This window comes from Physcomitrium patens, chromosome 16, assembly GCF_059467195.1.
Source record: "Physcomitrium patens ecotype Gransden chromosome 16, ASM5946719v1, whole genome shotgun sequence".
Classification (NCBI taxonomy): Eukaryota; Viridiplantae; Streptophyta; class Bryopsida; order Funariales; family Funariaceae; genus Physcomitrium; species Physcomitrium patens.
In genome coordinates, this window is record NC_143425.1 from 5,246,336 (window position 1) to 5,270,375 (window position 24,040).

At 34.3% G+C, this 24,040-nt stretch overlaps 2 protein-coding genes across 2 annotated transcripts; one reads left to right on the forward strand and one right to left on the reverse strand.

Moving 5' to 3' along the window:
• Positions 1–3,311: 3,311 nt before the first annotated feature.
• LOC112293793 (uncharacterized) lies at positions 3,312–6,904 on the forward strand. Its single transcript, XM_024543638.3, has 7 exons — positions 3,312–3,978; positions 4,238–4,356; positions 4,568–4,825; positions 5,045–5,197; positions 5,416–5,557; positions 5,761–6,002; positions 6,159–6,904. Exons 1-7 carry the CDS (start codon positions 3,852–3,854, stop codon positions 6,363–6,365), a joined length of 1,248 nt encoding a protein of 415 aa, XP_024399406.1. The 5' UTR covers positions 3,312–3,851; the 3' UTR covers positions 6,366–6,904.
• Positions 6,905–15,629: 8,725 nt separating this feature from the next.
• Positions 15,630–22,580, reverse strand: LOC112292993 (branched-chain-amino-acid aminotransferase-like protein 1). Its single transcript, XM_024542019.3, has 20 exons — positions 22,231–22,580; positions 21,729–22,085; positions 21,053–21,154; positions 20,831–20,902; positions 20,633–20,722; positions 20,361–20,498; positions 19,912–19,970; positions 19,438–19,543; positions 19,044–19,223; positions 18,761–18,861; positions 18,602–18,656; positions 18,384–18,470; positions 18,196–18,247; positions 17,993–18,078; positions 17,816–17,869; positions 17,486–17,569; positions 17,183–17,254; positions 16,932–17,012; positions 16,342–16,377; positions 15,630–16,225 (listed from the first exon to the last, which is right to left on the reverse strand). The coding sequence occupies exons 2-20, from the start codon at positions 21,855–21,857 to the stop codon at positions 16,100–16,102; spliced, it is 1,710 nt and encodes a 569-aa protein (XP_024397787.1). The 5' UTR covers positions 21,858–22,085; positions 22,231–22,580; the 3' UTR covers positions 15,630–16,099.
• Positions 22,581–24,040: the final 1,460 nt, after the last annotated feature.

The window sequence follows — 24,040 nt, forward strand, 5'->3', positions numbered from 1 at the left end:
ACTTTGAATACCTTAGATATAGAGTGGTACTTAAAGTTGACATTATTGCCAAATTAATTCAGCAATTTCATATTCTTAATGAAGTTTATAATGAGCAATTGTTCAAAATTGACTTCATTGCTAATTAAATTTGGCAATCTTGTATCACTAAGATTTGACTACTTCAAATATAACAAATTATTCAAGCTTAGTATTACTCTCAAACAAAGTAGACAACTTCACATCTTTTATTATCTTAGATATAATGGGATACTCAAGCTTGTCATTGTTGCCATATAAATTGAATAATATTGAATTTTTGATATAAGTATTTTTGGTATAATTGAGTGATCACAATTGATATTATTGCTAATAAATTGGTCATTTCTTCATCTTTAATTTTTTTTAATAATAAACAAGTCTTTAAACTCAATACCATTGCTTTATGAATTAAAAAACCTTCCCTTTGATATTTTCATTGGTTGTGAGAAAGTGCTTCAATTCAATATCACTACCTTATGAATTGAACAATCTTATTTTTAAGTCCTTTTCAGATATGAAGGGATGTTTTAGCTTTACATCATTACAAAATAAATTGGGATCATCATACCTTCGCTATGTAAAGGTATCCAAGCTTAATAACATTACTAAATTTATTAGACAATCTTCCACCTTTGTTTGTAATATGATGTAAAGATTGCATCAATTTGACATTGTTGGCAATTATAGTGGGCAATCTAATATTCTTAAATATTTTATATAATTAGTACTATTTAAATCAAGTCTTTTATTCAAATAAATTAGACAATTATATATTTTTGACTAATCTATGTATGAAAGGTGGTATATATATGCACACTTAAAAGAACTTTTAAATTAAAAGTGGATTCATAAGAAACTTAAAAAAGATCCATTCCAAAAAATTGTACATATAAAAATAAGAATATAATAGAATGATTATTACTTAATGAAATATGATTACAAAATTATTTTTTTATATTTTAGGTATTGTTGTGTATTTTAAGTATTTTAAAAGTGATGGATACATATTAGAGTTTGTAACGTCTAATAATCTATTGCAAATAAAACTCAAAAAAAAATTAGATTCTATAAATCAACAATAAAGATTCTAAACAAAAAACATTATATAAAGTAAAAACTAAAGAATATTCTTTAAAATATAAAATAGAATTCATTTATTTGATTGGTTTAAAAACTAATTTTATATGTTTGTATGATTAGTTATTCTAAATGTTTTAGACAAATTTGATATAAATTAATATAGCCAACCTAACCTAAAGGTAGACAATAGCAAGGATATAATTCAATCGTGGATGAAAAGAATATTAGGTGGAGCACAATTTTGGGGTACAAAAAATAAAACTTTGGGTGGAAATATCAATTCTCATCGTTTATTATCAACGGATTGCATTTTTTTGAGCAGGTACTAATTGTAGAATTAGCAGCTGCGAAGTCGCAACTGTATGTTTGCATAGCGAGGGAATATAGCGGTGTGTTTGATGACGTGATTTGGTGGAACTGTGAGGAGAGTGGAGTATGTTGAGCTCCGAATCAAGGTCTCATGTGGTGAAACGTGGGTTTACGCTTGTACAGTGATTGGACTGGGTTTCCTTATTGTTTTCCAGAATATATTTTGTGTTTTCATTTTACAAATTGTTCGATGGTTAGATGGCTGTGAGAAAACTCCTTGCCTTGGAGATGGTGTGCATTGTATGCAAAAGTTTCAAGATAGAATGCTTCCCCATTCATAAGATAGTCCTCCAGTAACTCCAACTCTTCAGTGGTTAAAAAACCCACAACCTCCCCTGGTTTCGATGTCTATTTTCTCAACGTTTCCAGGATTTCGACGAGCCACCTCCCTCGCATGTGCATCGTCCAGCATTTGTGATGAGGTAATCGTGATAAGGTCTTCGATGGTTGCGGTGCCTGGCACCTAGTTTGTGCCTGCGTCGGATTGCGGTGCCGCCACGTCAAAAAGTAACCCCGGGGAGCAGTTCTGAAGCCAGTGGGCACTGCTGATTTGCAAATCGGTAACGAAGCTCATCAGAACCTGGTCCGGAATCCAATGATCGCTGGTGTCTTCTAGCAATTATTACCGATTGCCATTTCGAAACACCGAACGTGAGCACAACAATAAAATTTCCTGGTATTCTCTCCACGCCAGCGGAATGACCACCGAATGTGAGCAATTCTTTCCGACCCTGCATCTCCAAGATGTCGGTCACCTGCACAGAAGCTGACAGAAGGTAGTAATATATCGGATTGACTCCCCCTGTGATATTAGCTTCAGTCTAATTAAATCCTCTTGTAATATTTCACATTGCGCCAAACAGCAACGTCCATCAAAAATCCGGTCAAAAGAAAGAGTTCTAAGGAAGTAGTTAGGAGTCCACAACTGTTCCGGTGGATAAGGCTCACCGCATCTCTCGCAATCTGGAATTCACTATCGCCTGCAGGAACTTTACACGATTCGGAAACCACATCGACTAGAAAAGAACCTACAGAAAAACGAGAAAAAAGAAAACTACGCAACATCTGCAGGGAGATCGAAACGAGAGCATGGACACAAATCACCTGAAAAACAGAGTCGGAGGCCTAGACAAGGCGATGACGGCGAGATGGGACGAAGAACGCGAATATAGGGACACGGACATCGAAATGGGGGACTCCGCACCTCGACCTGCCCGCCTGAGAAAGGACCCGGCCCAGCCCACGGGTGCTCGCCCCCGGCGGCTAATCAGGTCCCGGGACGCCCACTGCTCGTGGGAGTTTGCAGGATGTCGACGAGGCCTGAGTGGCGAGTGGCGAAGTTCGCCTGTGGTCTTCGCTCCTGATGGCCCTGCTGCTTTTCCGACACCATCACTGCCCCAGCCAACGCTTTGCCCGGTCCGTCCTCTCTCTCAATGCGACCGCGCTTGCGTCCTCATTGATTCCGGGGCGGATGCCCACGCGCACTTCCCACCTCTTCGCGCTCTAGTCTCGTCGCAGCAGCACAAGAGACCCGAGGCTGTGTTGCGCGGCGTGGGAAGTTTGGTGGCTATGGTGATCGTGACGGTAGCTTAGCTCCGGGGTGGATTTGTTTCGTGGGTGGTAGTTGGGGTACTGGAAGAGTTGCTGACGTTTCTGCTGGTCGGGTGGTGGGTGGTGGGTCTGCATTGGGACTGGGGAGGAGGAGGAGGAGGCGAAGGGGTGGGCTTGAGCTGTGGACGATTTTTATGGTTTTTGTGTCGGTGGTTTCGACTGGAGTGGTGTATCGAGGATTTGACGAGAGTGAGAGAGAGCTGGTGATCTTTGGTGCAACTTGGTTCTAGTCGTATTGTTATAGTACAGAGTTATTTGGCATCTTGGAGATGCGGCACTTTCGCCGCAACTTTTCATCCCGTCATTATTTGTAGTTCGCTGTAGATCATTTGGGGGCAAGAGCAGCTCAAGCAAAAGCGTTCTTTGATGAAAACGTCGGCGCTAAGCAGATTCCCTTCAAACCATGAGTTTGGTTTGTGAGATTGGGGAAGTGTGAGGAGGACGAGGAGGAGGAGGAGGATGTGCCTTGGTCGCTACCGCGTGAATGTAATTCTGTACTGCGGTTCTGCGTGCAGACAATGACAGGTTCTTGATGTTGTATTGGCGGGATATGACAAGAGGGTGTTAGATTTCAGAGGAATAGTGGATGGATTGGTGATTTCGAGAAGTTTTCTTACTCGCATTTGGCTTTGAATTTTCAGAAATATCGCGCATAGCAGGTTTTATTTTTTTTATTCCCTGTATCAAGTTGGGGCTTGTACTTTGGCCGGCTCCTGTTACTGGCAATCATTTGATGGGAAATCGGAGCCTGCAGAGAAGACTTTTTAAAGATGTATAGGCCCTCGTCCTTGCTGTCCAACCCCCCCAACCAGGATTTCAGCTTGAGGGGAGGAAGCGATGAAGACAACTTGGATAATTCCCTGGAAGCAGAACGCAGATATTTCAAGCTCAGACCAGGTACCATGAGAATCTGTGGTGTACCGTGGGACACCTCAAGCTGTATGTATTGTGCCAAGTTTGTGGTTCCTTTTGTACCTCACTGTTCATAATCAACCAGACAATTATTTAGTTGTCAATGTTGTTGTCGTCGTGGGAGATTAGTATTCTAATTGGACGAAGTGACCAGGAACTGATGGAAGGCCAAATTTTCTGACGTGAGAAAGCTTTTAACAGCTCAAAGCTTTCTCACGTTAATATTGTGACTTGCTTATTTTAGGGTTTGCAACTAGTGATCAAACAATGGAGCTCTGTAATCCATACCACGAAGATCGCAATGTGTCACAAGACGAGCGAGATTTTAATCCAAGCAGCGTCACCTTTGAATGGTTACGACAGGTACGATATACTCCTACGAAATACCCAGGGTTCCATTCTGTTGGCACATGCTCACTTTCTCTTAAGTCGTTTGCACCTTTGCGTTACCAACTTGAATTGGATATCTGTCGATATCTCGCTTGTAACACAGGATCTCTGCTGCAATCGTGTTCCTCCTCACATTTTGGCCCAAACTTACCCATTGTGTGTTGTTGAATACTACGAATTATAGGCAGAAAGCGCAAGTTTATATGGAGGATCAGAAGACTATACACGACCAGTTTTGCATCACGTGAGATCATGGGGACGAGAGGTAGTCAGGGAGAAACCATTTAGTGTAATCCACGAATTCGACGCATGGCGCAAGAACCCAGAGCTTGCCGAGGCAGTGGCAGCGATTAAAGCATTGACGGCTGTCATCAAGCGGAGCGGGGCATCGACGATGATGGGTCTGGAGGTAGAGCTGAAAGAGGCCTCAGATGCTCTAAAGGTAGGATCATTAATCGATCTCTCCTAGATCATGGATCGAGAAGGTGTTTGTGATGAGAGCCATATCGGTTACCTGTGGTGCTTTTTCTTGCTTTGATCCAATCAAGATTTGCCTTCAATAGCTTCTATTTCGAGATAGGATTTATTTAGCATTTCTTTGAAGCAAGCTCAGAATGCTTACAAGGGGCAGCATGTATGGGTTGGGTGCATGGGATGTCAGGCCTGGGATGAGAGTTCTATATCACTGTCTGCAGGTTGTGACCTGTTTATGCGTTACGTGACCCGCACCTCAGCAATTGAATACGAAGATATCGAAGCTGGCAAGGCCCGCTTAATTGAACGAGGGGAGAAGTTTGGCGATATCTCTCAGAAGGTATCGCTGAGCTGATGTTTTTCTTGTAATGTTTACTTGTGTCAATATCCCCGCACGGTGACGTGAATTGTGTATGTAATAACTCTAACTGATGGGTTGAATATTATCCTCGTGCAACAAGAAGTTGTCTCTTAGTGATACTGCAAAATTGTACAATGCGGCTATGGTGCACATTATTTGTGAAGTAACTTACTCCAAGATTTCTGGTTATATCGTAGGCTCGAAGGACAATTGCAGAACTAGGAAAGGATTTCATAGTTAATGGAACGACTGTTTTGACCCACGGATACTCAAGAGTTGTTATAGCATTGCTGAAGTTGGCAGCTTCAGAGGGGAAAGATTTCAATGTCGTCTGCACAGGTACCACCTGAGCACTGCACGGCTGTCTCTTTGAATTCATTTAATTCGGGAACATTTGATGCATTCTCTCATAATGCAATAAAACATCCCAGCATCGCATTGTCATGTAATCTTAGAGTAGTTCTGGATTGTCTCGAGTATCCAGAGTTGCAGGGTTTATGTCGAATCCATCATACTGATATTTTATGATGATGCCATTACAGAAGGCAGACCTGACAATACTGGAGCAGAGATGGCAAAGGAGCTTGTGCCAGCTGGCATACCTGTTACATTAGTCCTGGATGCAGGTGTAGCATATATGATGGAGACCATTGATATGGTCCTAGTCGGAGCCGATGGGGTTGTGGAGAGTGGTGGCATCATCAACATGCTCGGCACTTACCAGACCGCATTAATTGCTCGCAGTTTGAAGAAGCCTGTCTATGTTGCAGCAGAAAGCTACAAGGTAACAATAACCCTTACTATCTAAACTCAAGGAGTTGTTTTGGTTTTACTTAACCTAAAGAGCTGCATGTTGATGTCTGATTTCTAGGGGCTCAGCTTATATTACACAGAATATGCTCTCCTCGTTCATGTTGAACTGTTGGGTTTCGTTATGCAGTTTGCACGGCTTTTCCCTCTCGATCAGAGGGATATGTCACCCGCCCCTCGCCATGTGGACTTTTTGGTCCCGCTACCTCAGACAGTGCGTGTGGAGAACTCTGCCAGGGATTACACTCCCCCTCAATACCTCACTCTACTCTTCACCGACTTAGGAATTTTGACTCCATCAGCTGTGAGTGATGAGCTCATTCAGCTTTATCTTTAACCATTTCCATTTCTCTTTTTCTTTCTCTTTTGTACTGGGGTCAATGGCTTGATCAAACCCTCTTTTGTTCACAACGCTTTGGGGAGAGAGAAGCCTCATTCGCTGCCGTACTTGGGCTTATATGTTATTCAAGTCTAGCCACACCTTCAAAGCAATGAGGCTTGAAAACCAGCAGGAAGGCTATCTGTTACTGCCCAGTTCTTGGCGAGTGCTTGGAAGACTAGGAGCATCTGAGGTTTCTGGAGTCCTTACTTTCACAAAGTCGAGAAGTGCGTATCTTTGAGGTGGGCTGGCAGCTTCGGATAGTGTCAAGAGTCCCATGTATCGTAGAGGTAGAGCAGTTTTTGCCCTTTTTCTTTCTACTTTATTATTAGTATTATTACTGTTGTTATCATTATGGTTTAGTTTATGGAGGTATGTGACCCTACATGACGTTTTGTATCTGGTCCACTTGATGGAGGCGGCTGGAGTGGGAGAGCATGGTCCTTGCTGCGCCCCTGCTTTGGATATATTGAAACAGAATGAGTTATCCTTTTTTATGTGTGGCAAGTTCAAAGATTTGATGAATGTATTTTTTTTTTCTGTTAGATGAACCCAATTCTTTATAATTTTAATCTATTGGACAAAACCATGCATTGTAATGAGTAATTTTAGGTTTATAATTATTTTTATTTTTAAAATTATTCTCAGTTTTTGGGAAATTTTTACAATAAGCATATGGTAAAAAGCTAGTGATCTGCAACTTTACTTTGAAATTCACACATCATTGACTTTGTAACATATGTATTTATGATAAATAATCATATTCAAGGTCTCATTCTTTACATACATTTGAATTAGAAAACTATTTAGCAATGCCACAAAAGAATGTCAATTGATGAAAAAACTAATGAAAAGAAAGAAAAGAGATTACCATGCCACTTTAAAATAGAGCAAATTGACACTTTGCCATAATTGTCCTATGTTAAAATCTCTTAGCAATTATATATTAAGGTAGTGTGGAGTAACATTTGCAATATTTTGTAAACTTTGTTGTGTTGGATGCTTCTCATTTTGGAGTGACCAAGGCACATAAAATACTTTTCTATGTGACTAAGCATAGCTTGAAGTACAGTGTAGAACCATATTAGCTAGATAATATCTCTTCTAAGGCCATGTTGGCAAGCTATTTATTCTATGTGAAAGTTAGACAAGCTAGGATTGATTGGAGCTTACATAAACGTACATGTATGAAGAATGTATAATATTTTTCCATCCCTTTTGATGCACTCAACATTTACAAATGAAAAAGCATGTCTACAATTCATCAACAATTCATCAAGGTGCTCACTATTCTTTTATTGTTTAAAGATGCAACTAGCTTTGAGGATAGCCTTGACAACAATGACAATTAAGACTAGAACTGCAAGGCATACAAAGTAAAGATTGAGTTGTATTTGTGCTTAGACCTTGTTGTCAACTTTGTAAACATTAGAGCATTGTTCCAAATGGCATTGTGCCTTGTACATGTCACTTAGGATATTTCAAAGATAACTAGCTTTAAGGATTGTAGCAAAGACAAATATACTATATTGTAATTGGTGAATACATGTCAACTATATATGATAAAATTTACAAATATTAGGCACTTGCGAATGGTTGCATTTCAAAAGCTTTGCAAATTCTATGGCACGTTCATAACTATCTTGTTTAATGTGTTTTAAGTTCTAAAATTATTTTTTAAAGAACATATTACTTTTGAAAAACTAATTGATGAATCAAATAATGATAATTTTTGAATAAAATATTTCCTTAATTCAATTTTTTAAAAATAATACATTGTCATCTTCTAATAAAATTATTAAATAAAAGAAAAAATAAAAGATTATATTATAGAAGAGTTTAAATAAAAATATTTTGGCAAATTATCTTAGAAATATAGATAATAGACAAGGTCGTAGAAAAAATTTAATAAGGGTTAATATTGCCTTCTTATAAAAGAGGCTTCTATTTACTTTATAAGACCATAAATAAAAAGAAAGAAAGTAGATTAAGAAAATAAATCATATATGCATCTTAAAGATAGAATTAAGAATAGGTTTTAGCAAAAATTATCCCAAAATACCAAGAATTAATACTTGGAGAGGATTGATTGTGAATTAAGGTCAAAATCAAAGCTTCAAGTACAAAACCATGCTTCTATAGCAATTCCAATGTTCTTTGGTTGATCAAAGAATATAATTTGATAATAGACTAATGAAATTTTTTTAAAGAGTTAGATTCATGTGATTTGAAGGCATATTGAGTTTTTGAGGGCTTTCCAAAATAAAAGAAGTACTTCAAGCCTAGGATTCTGAAAAATAAAAAGAGATATATAAATTTGAGGATTATGTGAATATTATAGCATATTTATAGATGAAATTTCGTGAGTCTTTCATTGTGCTTGTCTTCAATGTGTTTAAAATTTTTAATATCAATTAAAAGATTAGGTTGAAGGATATGAGAGTTTGGTTGGATTAGGATCTTGGAAATTTGAAATTTAGGATTACTGAAGGTTTTTGCAATCTTGAAAAATCCGCCAATTTAATTGAAGCAAAAATTGATGAGAATAATTTGGGCTTAGAAATCTACACACAATCTAATTTTTGAAGCAATTGAAGAAATTCTACATCGAAAAATTGCTGCTGAAAGATCAACATTTAGATTGAAAAAGACAATCAACATCAAAGAGATTGAGGAGTTTTTTTTCTTTTGATTGGTAAGTTTGGTTTTTTTTCAAATTTTTTGTGCTTTTTAATTGCTTGTAGATTGAAATGTGGGTGAAATTTGACTTGAGATCAATAGTTTAATTAGTATTTATTGAGATTTTAGAACTTCTATATGAATTGGTTAGGATTTACTTTGAATTTTCTTGGATTTTTTTAGGATTTTTTTAGGATCTCTTTAGGATTTAATTAAGATTTCATTAGGATTTGGTTAGAATTTTATTGAGATTTAGTTAGGATTTAAGATTTATTTAGGATTACATTGAAATTTGGTTATGGTTGGTTTAGGATTTCATTAATATTTGTTTAGAATTTGATTAGGATTTAAGGTTTGATTAAGATATGGTTGATATTTTTTAAAAAAATTATTAGAATTTATTTAGGATTATACTGAGATTTGATTAGAATTTATTTAGGATTTTATTGAAATTTGATTAGAATTCATTTAGGATTTCTATTTTTAATATTTTAAAAATATTTCTTTAATATTATTATATATATTTCTATAAGAATAAATTATAAAAAATTATATTTCTTTTGTAATTTCTTTAAGACTTCTTTTGGGTTTGATTAAAGATTGATTAGTATTTTTAAGATATAATTAGAATTTGTTGTAAATTCTATTTTACCTTCTATAGCCAGGTGTTCGGTGCATTTTTAAGCATACTTTACGGAATACAATAACATTAAAAAAAATAATAAATTATTCATATTAAATTTCATTACTTTAATATGATCTTTATGATCAATTATTTTTTAAATGCAATTTTTATAATATATATAGATACGAATTTAAAAAAAAAAAAAAAAAAAAAAAAAAAAAAAACTTATTTAATGTTATCTCTAAACATGTTATTATTTTTACATTACAATATATGGATATCAAAACAAATATTCTATCAAATTATAATTTTTTAGTTATTTAGAATATTTTTTGTTGATACATTTAACAAACTTTATTACTAAGAGCTTGTTTTAAAAGGCCATGATACAAAACCATTACAAAGGTCAACAAATTTGGTGAAAAAAATATGTTTATAGAAGACTTGATCTTTAGAAAAAGTATAAAATAAGAAGAAGCTATAAAATGGATATATTTAATCTTTATATCATAGTTTTTAATATATTAATTTATATTTTAATTTTAAATTCTATAAAAATTATAAATAATTTTTTATTATTTTTTAATAGTTATTTTAAATAATTTTTTATATAATATTTTAAATATAGTAAAAATCAATTCTTTAAAATAAGCCTACAACAAGTTTTGAAGGATAACATTCATTATGTCATACAAGAAAAAAGTATGTTCTACCTCATCTTCTTCTTTTATAATCTATAGGTTGATTTTCTCAATATAAAAGCTAATAAAGTGAGGCTATTTGATTTTAATCAACTTAAAAATTGTAGCCTCTAATGTAATATTTTAGATATAATTATATCTTAAGCTTTAAAATATTCTTAAATAATATTGCTTTGCATTTCTACATAATATGTTAAACAATTATACATACACAAATACATACATACACACACACACACACACACACACATATATATATATATATATATATATGGTACTGCTAATGCCACGACAATTATTGCTACTACCACCACAATCTACCATTCAAAAATAAACAAATAAATAAATAAAAATTCACCTTAATTTTTTATTTCAAATCCTAAATCCTAAATTTAATGTGCAATGCGTAGTATGTGGTGGATTGTAGTGGCAACAACAAAGAATTTGATGGCATATAATAGATGTCAAATTGTCATAACAATAGCAAAAATTATGATGGAATTAAAAATATTTTCTTTATATGCATATATATATTGTGTTTAAAATATTAAATAAAATATATTACTTATTTTTTAAATTATATTTTTGAATATTTATTTAATTATATTAAATAATTGGCTTTTTTTTTTTAATATTTAAAATATTTTTTTCTACATCTAATAAATATATTGCAATCTTAACAACCATTGATTGCTTTAATTAGCTAGATAATGTTATATCAATATAAGAAATTAATATGGCATACAAAATCTTAAATAGCTTTTTAAATATGTGATAGACATGCAATAGATTGCCAAAAGTTATTGTTTTAGATAGAGAAATTTTTTATCATTACATATAAAAATACTAAAAAAAACTATATTCTTAGTTGGTATTTATTATGGTGTCTTATTTTTAACACAAAAAACTATCCAATTGAGAAATATGACATTAAATTAATAGCTAAAGAAATATATTTTGTAAAATAAAAATTTAATTCATATATGTGGATTTATTAGATTTTTAACATGAAATACACTAAATGAAATTAACTTAAAACATAATGAAATATTTTTTATAAACATAGATAAGTACTCAAAAATTTAAGTAATTTTTTTTATTTCTAAAATAAAAGAAGATATACAAAAATAAACCATAAAATTAATATAAAAATCTTTAATATTCATATATATATATATATAAAAACATAATATAAAATATAAAATATATTACTATATAAGTCAAAAAAAATTATTAAATGTAAATATCCTTAAAATCTTAAAACTACCTTTATCATAGACTTTTTTGGTCTTTAAATATTAAATATATTTTTTAAAAAGAAGTGAGTAATATTTTTCTTTATTGATTAAAATTAATTTTGTAAATAAATATTTTTATTTCATATTATACGTCTATAAATTTATTTTATAAAAATAACTTAATCTTTTTAGATGCTTTATTTTTATTAAAAAAATAAATAATAAAAATAATAAAAATAATAAAAATATTCAAAGATAATAATATTGTTTATTGTATAAAAGGGATGCATATATTATTTCAATAAATAGAAGTAAATATAAGTAAGTAAAGGTAAATAAAATATGATAGGTAGATGTTATCTTACTTTTAGAAAATGGTGTTGGAAGCAACCTACAACTTGGCACTTGGATCATAAGTGTTTAATTCTTTAAAAGTCCTTCCATAATTCCTTCTTTGTAGCTAATATATATAGAGACAAGAGTCAGGTCAATACCTTTCTTGTAAGAGTGTTGATTTAAGACACTCTAGCTTTTTACAATTGGCAATACTTATTTCTAATTCTTTTTTATACTATATCTATAAAAAAATTCACTTGGTCTTGTCTTTAATGGTACATGAATATATTACATTTCGATTATTTTTTAGATCCATGTCCTTTACAATTTGACAAAATTAATACATATAATATCCTTCTAAACTAATATTTTTTGTTTTAATAATATTTTACTTTTTTTTATTTTTTTATGTAAAAATTCTTAAGTATTTATAAGTAAAGAAATTTTTTTAAAAGATGAAAAAAACCATAGTGTAAATGCAAGATCAAGAAAGAGATTTGATGGTTGCTATGCATAAAATTTGTCTACCATAGCAACCAACATGAAGAGTAATAATTGTAAAGATAAAGAAATGACAAGAATTTCTTTAATTATTGTACCATCTTAAATGTCTCATTCAAATACAATAGCTAGAGAATTAAGAGTTATCCTGTAAGAGAAGTTTAATGATACTAGATTCAAGTTTCAAGGCTTTATTAATCAAATACATCTTTTATTCAACTCCAATTTCTTAATTATTCAATCTAAGTTTCTCAAGTTAAATTTATTATAAATTTATTTAATATATTTTTTCGTTTTTTAGTTTTTATTATTTGTAAAATAGATAGATCTTATATCAGATAACTTAGATGTATTCTTTGCAAATTTTTAATCCATATATAGAGAATATGATACAACTTATATATTAACCACAAAAATCCAAATTTTATAGCAAAAAAAAAAAAAAAAAAAAAAAAAAAAAAAATTGTCAACATATATAACACAATTTCAATATTTAGCAAATGATGTTATGCTGTAGAATAATGCTGAAGACAATAGTTAATTTATTTATAGGTTATTATATGATATAAAGAAATCATCACTCAACTTGGTCTATCCTCAAACTTTAAGTTAAGCTATTGATTTTGCTTACAAATGTAACCATGGATTTTTTTAATTTTAACCAACAAGCCATACATTAGCAACTAATACTTTTATATTTTTGCTACAAATACTTTTATTAATAAAAATATATAATTAGATGTAAAATACATCTTAATTAATGCTAAATTTTTAAAATCACTTATAATATTAAAAAAAATACCATAAAGGAATATAAATCTAAAAGAAGACAATATATGATAAACAAGTTTTCCTAACATTATTAAGAACCATAGAGCTGGGTTTAAGTACCACATCAATTTATAAAAGCCATATATTAACTTTTGAATTCTTCAATTTTTTTTTACCATAAGGTTTTTTGAATCTGAAAACTCTACTATTTTAACCTTGTTCTTATTATATTTTAACATATTTATTATTTTTTAATAAATATTTTATTAAGTATAATAAGATATTATTTATATAAATAATTAAGTTATAATAGATAATATTTATCTTTAAGAGATGTTATCTACAAAATCCTATTAATAAAAGTAATTGTAATAAGTCATAAAGATCTAATGTTATTTAATATTATAAAATCTTTAATAAATCTAGTTATTTTAAAATTATTATAGCTAAACAAATGTAATCCTAGATATATTAGATATGTTTTAATCTTAAAAAATATATATATTTTATATCTACAAATATCAAAAATTTATTTGTAGAAGTTAGAATATTTATATAACCTACAAAAGAAAGAGAGTTCTTTGATATTTATGCAACACCAAGTACTCATTCAAATAGAGTTTGTAGTAGAATCTTAAAAAAATATAAAGAGTATTAAGAAGTATTTGAAAAGAAGAATATTAATGTATTACCAAATTATCAAACTTAGGATTGTGCAATTGACCTTCAAAAATGAATTCAACCAACTTTTGGACCAATTCAAAATTTGTTGCAAAATATTTTTTTTGCTTCTAAAAATATATTAAGAAAAAATTCTTTAAAAAAATTATTAATATTCAAAATTATCTAAAAGTACACCAATTATCTTTGTGAAACCAAAAAGATGGATCCTAGAAAATTTATATTAATTATTATAAATTCAAATTGACCATTAAAAAAAATTATCCTTTACTTTTGATATTAAGGCTTCTTCATCAACTAAGATAAATCTATAAATAATCTATAATTTATTAAATATTAAAGAAGAGAATAAATAGAATATTATATTTTAAACTAGATATGGCTATTATGAATATAATGGCATATTGTCAAAGACATAAATCATAAACAATTAAAACATCTTCACACTCTTGTGTCACTCAAAAAGAGTAGATATTTACTCAAAAATAGTATAATATTAGAAATAGAATGGCTATTGTGAAAGACAAGAAGACTAAAGACTCTTAAAAAAAAGACTAAAAACAAGAAAGGCTTTGGAATAAGTGAGAAAAGATCTTGATTTTTCCTCCATATATACTATCTAACTGAGAGCTATGTGGTGATATTCTACAAGACCTCCAACATGTGTCCTACTTGTAAGACAAGTTTCCTACATGTGCACTACATAATCAACTTATACCACAAGTTAGTAACATGTAGCCAATGTATTAGCCAAATTTTCAATCTACCAATTACTTATAAATATGTATAAATTTTTATCTTCTTCTATGAATCTTCCAAGAAGCTACTCTATAAGTTATCATTAAACTTAATTACTTACATTTATTTCCATCTAATTCCTTTAATCTTAATAAATATGTTTGTCTATGACACATGTCTTTTAGACTTACGAATGATTTAGTTGCTTTCAAGCATTAAGAATTTAAACAAAAGCCAAATTTTTTTATGATTAAAATCTTATTTTAAAATTATACTATGAGTTTATTAAATACATTAATAGTAATAATAATAATAATAATAATAATAACGTCTTATACTGCATTGAATTAATTAAGCAAAAAAATTAGGAAAAAATTGTTAATCATTAAATTAACAAAGGGAGTGTAACTGATCAAGCCTATTATTTGATTGTGTACGTTTCTACCTTCACATTATCTTTATATCAAGAAAACACTGGTAAACTTAACTTAGAGAAAATCTCAGAGCTAATGATTTTCCATTACAATCGACTTGGGTAAATAATTTAGGCATTAATTTTCACTACTAGAAAACCTCAACATATGAAAATGGATGCAACAGATCTAACTGTAGCAAGACTCGGCACACATCAAAATGTTTGTAGGGACATACATGAGAAAACTTTATACTAAACCAATGAGACTTCGAGTTGAAGTCAAATGAAAACAGGAAATACTATTTTGATAAAAAAAACTCCAACAAGTTCAAGTTCATCTCGATAAAGAAGCAATCAAGCTCATGTCTTGCTTAGTAACATTTGTATACAGAAGAGGAACATCTTCTTCTCTACATGTTAATTTTTGAGGTAGGACATTCATGTAAAGATAGAAGGATAAACTCATAATAACATAACAAATAAGTCATGTTCAAGACTTACGCTTCTCAGCTTGAGCGTTATCTCACAAGATGCAAGTACTTAAAGTGGCATACAACAGCCCATCCGCAATTTTATTTGTCAAATTACAAAACGATGCCTGTGTTGGTTTTCAAGATGAAAACCAGAAGGCCAATCCAACTCAACTAACTACGTTTATCAACGTAATAAACGGTCACCCATGGTTCTCAACATGAGAACAATAAGAGCTTTCAAATGCTAATCAATACTCAAAACGGCTTGAGTATATGGAGGAAACCAATCCCTGCTAACATGATGACAGTATACCTTCTAGAAATAGCAAACCACTCATCGAGGATATGGACACATGTTATACCATACTCACTCTAGAAACCTCACTACAACTACAGAAGACCTCTAATACCACTAATGGATGTATCACGCTCTGGACATGAACTAAGACCATCATAACTATATACTGTGTGATAAGTTAAACTTCAATCAGCATGGCTCGCTAGCATGAGTCTAACAAGAGTTATCTTCAAGCTTTACTGCTGTGCAAAGGGAATAGTTTCGCCTTCATGTTCAGCCAGCTTTGCGTAAGCGACCTGGAGCTGCTTTGTTACAGGGCCTATGTTACCATCTCCAATCTGCCGCCCATCGATCTCTTTCACCTGAGTAGCATATGTATTCCCCACGGTCACTCACAACTACAAAACTCTCTTTCATTTCACTCAAAGTCATCCAAAAAGAATTCCTAACAATTTATCTGAAGTTTTGTATCACTTACAGGTGTAAGTTCACCCATTGTACCGGTAGTCCACACCTGAAAAAAAAAATCCCACCACGATAATAGGTGAGGATGACATGAAATGGTGAGATATAATTCCTTACACCACTTGGTTATTGCTTAGTGGTAAACAGGCTTCATCGTTCAGAAAACAAGTAGAGGATTGTGCAGTAAGTTACAAAGGACACTACATAATTCCGAACTGGTCAGATTCTATCTGAACAACCCCAATTATAACTCAATCTCTAACATCGTTTCATGACATCAAGACGATATAAAGAGGTAAAATTGGAAAGAGACATGAAAAAACTCATGGGTTGTTTGGAATAACGTACTAGGTATTCCAATGTTGAAGGAAAGTTACAGGCAATAGAGCTTTCCTCCAACATTGAAAAATCCAGGACATGATTTCAATCTAGTCATGATGTGGCTGTTCCGGCATCTTGGCAGGTAATGCCCAGGAGCAACTTCTTGTAACTATCCTCCAAAGTCCAATTGTCTAGTATATCGTATTGACATGTATAAACAAAATCAACTGAACTCTAATCACCAAGCTTGTTTCCTGACAAAAGCCTTATTCAATATCAAACCTCATCAGCTGTGTGAAACTCTGTGAGACTGATTCTTCGCTCCTCCGTGGCAAGTCCCTCCTTACGGGCAAGATCGATCACCTACACAAAACAGGCGTGTTATAACATGGGTTTGTGCAAAATCTCGTTCAACGCAGAGGTGCATCTGAAGGTTGAGATGATTTCTAAACCATGAAATGGCTGCATTAATAAGTCCTCTTGATCTAAACTGTACTGAAACTTCAGCAGTAAATTATTAGTAAGGTACTCACTGTGGCACGTGTAATTCCGGGTAGACAATAGTCAGCATGAGGAGTCAAAACCCGTCCTTTCTTCACCATGAACTGCAGCTCAGACACTTAAAATTATCAAAAAGATGCGAAGTTACTAGACGCAAGGATGTCAGAAACATGATCCTGAGCACATCTCTTGTGGCGTTACTTTTCAAAAATAGCAAAGAAACCTCAAAATATAACGTCCATGAATTCCTACACACGAGTTTGATTCTCTCTCGAACTCAGACACACATGTTGAAGTAAAAACATCGAGGAATTGCAAAGCACATGAACACTCACGATATTAGTGGCATTCGTTTCAGAAACAAATCCATCACAATCAAGCATTAATGCGTCTCCTGCACCAGCTAGATTGCCTTCAACCTGGATCACAATCCAAAACAAACTTCCTTTGAACAAAAATGTCACTGATTCTGAATCTAGTCCTTAGATGAGCATTGATGTAAATTCTTTGAAAAAGATTCGGTGATGACAGGAGATCTCTGTGACCTTGCCAACTACTACCGACTGAATGGTCGAGCGTGTATGCAGAAATTACAGAATTGTTCAACCTAAAATTCAAAAGGCAATCAGACAATAAGCTCACTCTGTCGTCAGGGTGCAACTAACCTTGGCTAATATGTTGTTGATGAGATTATTGTGGTGGATCTTGGAATTCAAACTCTGCAAGCAGATTAAACAATTGTAACTATTAATCCTAATGTTCAGAGAACCAAATTTTCCATTTTTTAAAAGCGATCTTCCTTCATATAAATCAGTAAATCAGTACTTCAAGTTAAACATTACATTGGGAGAGTTACGACGAGTTGATGCCGTGATGAGACATATGCCATCCGTGTTGTTATATACAGGTGGCTTCCACTCAGCTAGTACTGCAATAACGTGACAAACTGGTGAGGATCAATTTCGGGTGTCTTATGCGATGCAACAAAGACACTGATGGCCATTAAAACAGAAAGCAATAAATTGTTGCAAAGAACGAAACCAACCAATTAAATTGCATCCATAGACGTTAAAAGCTGGACTCATTCCTGATGTAGTCTGCATAAAAGCCACTAACACTGTTAGCACAGGAATTCCAAGGATGCTAACGTAGATACTGTACACAAGATGTGCATATATATATATATATATATATATATATATAAATGGCTTGACCAGAGATAGTGACAACTACCTTCTCTCCGCGTGTAAGTGTTAGTCTGACATGTGCATTATCTCGCATGTTGTTTGCTATGAGGGTGGCAAATAAAGCCCGCTTCACCTGAAGTTGGACAAATTCAAACGAAAGACCAGCATTAACACAAATGACTATCTTCAGCAAAATAAAATCCTATCAGAAGCAATGGAGTACCCAATGGCATTCAAAGATCAACTAACAGGTAAAACACATACCTCACTTCGACTAGGAACATTGGCAAAGGCCATTGCTTTAGCTGAATCAAAAAGCCTGTAATTTTCAACAACTCCAATAAGATTTTACTTCAACAAATGATGCCAAGGATAAGGACATATTCGTAATAATGTTTGTGACATATGACCTTAAGAACGCACCTGTCCAAGTGTTCTTCGAGCTTGAAGACTTTTCCCTTATAAATCCGAAGCCCCTCCCACACTCCATCCCCACCTTGCACAATCGAGTCGAACACAGAGATCTGATGTTTACAAACACACTTCACTTAAAGGTCCTGCTTGAATCCTCCAGGCTTTGAAACCAATGTAATAATTGGTTAATTTTACTAAAATACGCACAACCTAGGCTTCTGGGAGTAAAACAGGAAGTTATTAAAGCGCCCATCTTATTACAAGACAGACGAGATGCGTCATAATCACTGACCTTGGCAGAATTGCGGGACAGAAGTTGCCCATTCGCCCAAACAAATAGTTCTCTATTGTCTGGACAAGGCAGTGACGGGGGTGCAGCAGGGGATGGAATATGAAGTAATGCCTCCCGCTTCAGAAAGTCGTAAAATGGTTGATTTTGCTCCAATAACTTATAAAGTCTTTTGGGAAAGGGCTGATAGAAGAAAAAATATCGAGGTCAGCGGCTCGTAATATTTAAACTCTACTACGGTGTAAAGCCAAAGTATTCAGGATCAATAAAACCCTTCAACTACATCCATCCCACTGTCTCTGTCGTCCTAAACCTAAGTGTAATTCAATAATTTTGCTCATTGGACCGTTCACCTCGTTGGATCATTTGAATTTTAAAAGAACGGCACGTCTCAAACCTTGTTTGAAAATGGTGGGGGTGGGGTGAACTCGGTTGATTTATGCACTGCACTATACCAATAGGGTGCCCATACACCATCTTCTGGTCTCGGACCTGCTTTCCACCTGCCAAGCATATTCAAAACCGCAATGCGGTACCAGTTCAAGTCCAACAAGACAACCAAGATGGCTAAAAATAGGTTACCACACACCACGTCGACACTCTTCTTCAAAAACTATATCCTTTAGGTCCAATACTTCAGTTTCTTCCAGATAGACTAATTAGTGCATACGAACCGTTTCAGAACTATCTATAAACTTCATACACGCAATACTCAATCACAACCCGAATAAAGTTGAAGAGATCGGGGATCGGATAACCCGCAAATTTCTGGAAGCTGCATAAATATATGATCGCAAAAAATTGCACATACATTTGATACCGTGGTATATTCAACAACGGACAGTCGAAAATGAGACGAAGGGGAGCCTACCGCAACATCGCTGGTTGGAACGGAATATCAATTGCAGAACAGAGACTCCGAAGCATTCCCTGATTTTCAGCAGATAGTTGAAAAGTTAGACCCTTTTATAACCATTGGCTGTGTCAAAGTGAAACGTGTTTCAAAACGGAGGCACCATGCCAGACATAGCCAGATTAAAAGAAACGTTACCAGAACATGTTAGAGAGTCAAACAAGCATATTATTTTATTTCTATACTTGTATTTTTCCTGGAATGAATCACTGGAATTGCGGGAAGTCGTAACTGGGACATGCGAACTACGTTTGATGTGAAGGACACTGCAAACGAGGTGTGCATTGATTCAGAGATTAAAAAGACCATTTCCACACACCCGAAGACTCATGCAGTTAGCTGATTTTGATTGAGTGATGAATAGTTATGGACTTGGAAATCTCCAAAAGATCTACAGGATGAAGTACCTCTGGGTTGTTCCTTATATCCGTAGCATCAATTATGGGTGGCGTCTGACCCAAAGAACGAAGCTCCATGTAGAGTGCTGCTAGATGCACCATTTCCAACTCAGGGATTTCTTCCTGAAGCACCTTGTCGAACGAAGGCTGCAAAAAACAAGTGAACCGGTACACTAAGTGATTGTTTACTTATCTTTTCGTCACTCTTTCTAAATCTTGTTGCTAAAATGAAAATGGCTCGAAAATTTTCAGGTCAAAGATATTTAAAGAAACACACTTACCAGAAACTCCAGAGGGTTTCGTATTAGCAAAACGTGGCGTCCACGAAGCACATCTTTTGTCAGGCAAGGAGTTCGTTGCTTTGCCATATGCTGCCATTAATTGCGAGGTGAGCATCCGAGACATGAAGGAAAAGAATTATACACATCAAATCCCGTCAGACCTAACAGAATTAAACTCCCATCGCACAATATCGCTACCTTAGCATAACGGTACTTCTTCTTGCATGGCCCATAGATTATATCTCGCACGACCTTGTCGCCATCATTCTCCTGCAATGCATAGAAACATTGAGTAACGTGACAAATGGGAAGATGATCGAAACGGGTCCATCTGCAGGCGAGACCCTCACATAAGCTCCTTGATAATAGAATCCCACAAAAAGCTGGAAAATTGAAACACCTCCATTCTGTAACGCTTACCATTAGCCGGAGCACCTCCTCTTGTGAAGGGTGGGACAAGTTAGGTTTCAGTCGTAAATAGTGTGCGTACAGCGGTTCATCCAGAACTTCTGTATCATCCCGCTGCACACATTAAGCAATTTTTTATTATTATTAATGTTATTATTATTATTATCCTTGATTAGTAGCAGATACCGAGTTTTTTTTCGACACCAATACGCATGATGAGATGAAACCGTAAAACGAACAATAACTCAACATTACTATCAATACAGGGATCAAAGAAACAAGTGGCTGTTATAATTAACAAAGCGTCACCAGAATTGCCGATCGGAGATATCACACAATAGGAACAGGAGAACAAGAGTCCTAGCCACTTCACTAAGTCTTCGAAGAGCTAACGCTGCTCCGCAAGAAATCAATGAAGTGAATCATAGGAGAAAGAATACAAACGATCGGAGCTGCGATGTTTTCTTGTCGATTATTGAGAAGAAACCGCACGGACAATCAGATAACTGATTCACAATGATAGAAGCAAACGATAGCGAATCGATGAACCCACGACTCACATTGAACACGTGACAAACTCTCCAGAACTGCGAGAACCCTTTCAGAGCTCGCTCGCGCGCGCATGACGGATCGGAACCAACGACACGAAAAGTACACGAAACCTGCGGTAAGAGGAAGACACGCCCACCTGTGCAAATGAGTACATGAGACTGGTGCTGAGCGATCGCGGGCCGGACCACACATTGATGACCTCCACAACCGGACCCATGCCATTCTGCTCCCGGATCGCCTCGACTCCATTGCCATCCACCTTCATGCTGCCGCTTCTCAGCCACTTCCCGTCAAAATCAACAACGCACAACTCCTCACACCACCTCCCACAAAAGCACTCTTCTCCCTCTCCGGCCCCTCCTCCTCACACGCTACCCCCACATTCTACATGCATCACCCTTACAATCAAATTCACCACCGAAACGCTCAATTCTTCATGCTCTGCAGCAGAATCCAGCATCCACCGATCTGGAGCAGGGAATCCCCAGTGCACCTACACAGCGTTGGGGCAATTCTATGAGTCTGCAAGGACTTCACCAAGCACTAAAGTGGAAGTAATTAATACCGGTATCGGGGTCTGTGCGGCGATCATCCTGAGGACGCACGCACGGACGCACGATGAATGGAATGCGACTTACCCGAGTCCACAGGAGAAGATACCCGCCGCAGGTGTGACGAAAGCTGGATGGTTTAGGAATGACACAACGAATCCGGCATCACTGCAACGAGCGTGAAGAGATGCTCCGGGGATAGACACTGGCAACGAGCCACCAGGCCCCACACACACACACACTCTCACACATACACACACACGGCAACGATGCCGCCCAGCCGCGCAAGGGAATCAGGAATCCTCAGTGCAAAAGCATCAGCAGCAGGCAGCATCAACATTAGCACCACCAACAGTATCATCATCGAATCATCATCGGATGATGAAAATGGTGCCAAATCGGGAACTCGATTGCATTTGCAAGAATTCTTCTTATCTCGGATCCGAAGCAAACTCGGCGCTGCGCCATCGTTCCTCACCTTGAATTCGGGACTCCCCCCTTTCCAAGGCCGCTTTCGTAGATCTGCCCATTGGGTGTACCCTGTGCGAAGATCAGGCGAACGGACAACTGAATCTACGTTTTGGGAGGAATGTGAGGAGAGGGCGTTCAATATCTATGGAAGGGGCCCACTGTCCAACTCGAATGTCGTATTGTACTCTCTTTGTTTGTTTATTTTATTCGTTTGTTATTTTGTTTTATTTTAGTTATGGTTCTCCTCGTGGAATAAAATAAAAGATGTTTTTTGTGGATTTGTGCGTCTACTGAGATTCCGTGTCTCTTTTATTTAGTGTTTTGTTTTTCTACTCTTTTTCTCGTGGTTGTTGTAGTTCAAAAATCTTATTTTAAAAGTGTAATTCTTCCACAATAATGGATTGTGGATTGATGTTCGATTTTTTTAATGATATGCAAGTGCCCATTATCTTGCCGATTAGCATGAAATACTGCCTTGGAGAAATTATAAATCGCTTATTTACTACTTTTTTGATTTGTTGCTTATTTATTCTCATTGTGGTCATTTTATTGACTACATATGAGTGTGTATATGTATATATACATATATATATATATATATATATATATATACATTCATACATATGTAGGGAGAGAGATTCTATGGTTAGGTTTTTAAAATTTGACTACTTGCTTCTAGTATATGTAGAAGTGAAAAAAATAAAATTGACATTTGAGCATCATCCTCTCCTAGATTTTTATATTATATTATATATTGTAACCTCAACTAATATTACTATCAAATTTTAATAATAATATTTCATCCAAATAATTTCTATTAAATATTTTTTTTACTACCAAATTTGCATTATGTATTACACAAGATATTTGTCACTTTTTACTTTTTATGATCAATAGTGCCTCTATGGGTTTATATTGTGGCTTTAAGGTTACTCATAGTTTCTAAGTGGCTATATAAAGTCAATATTTTATTAGTGTCACTTGTGACTAGTCAAGACACAAAACATTTTTATGTGTGCATAACTATATTTTTTACTTATTTATATATAGTAGTCAACAATGATAATGTCTCAATACTTGCCACATTACCTTTTGGATTTCTTAAATTTTATAAAATAGATTATTTATTTGTTCTAAAATAGTTTTTAATTTTATAGTATTTTATTATTAAGCAATCATATATTAACTTTTCAAATATTACGGATATTTTATTTTTTTTTATCTTTAAAAACACCCCTCCTTCTACCATGTATTGCAATTTCTTTTAATTAAATCCAAAATTTAATACTTAAGTTTGTATACTTAAGGTAAAATGTAAGTTATTTCAAAAATATGTGTAGATATATTACAAATATATTCTCCATGGAATTGAGTTAAACTTAAGATGAATTTAGAGAATGTTATTGAATATAAATGTTTATTGCAC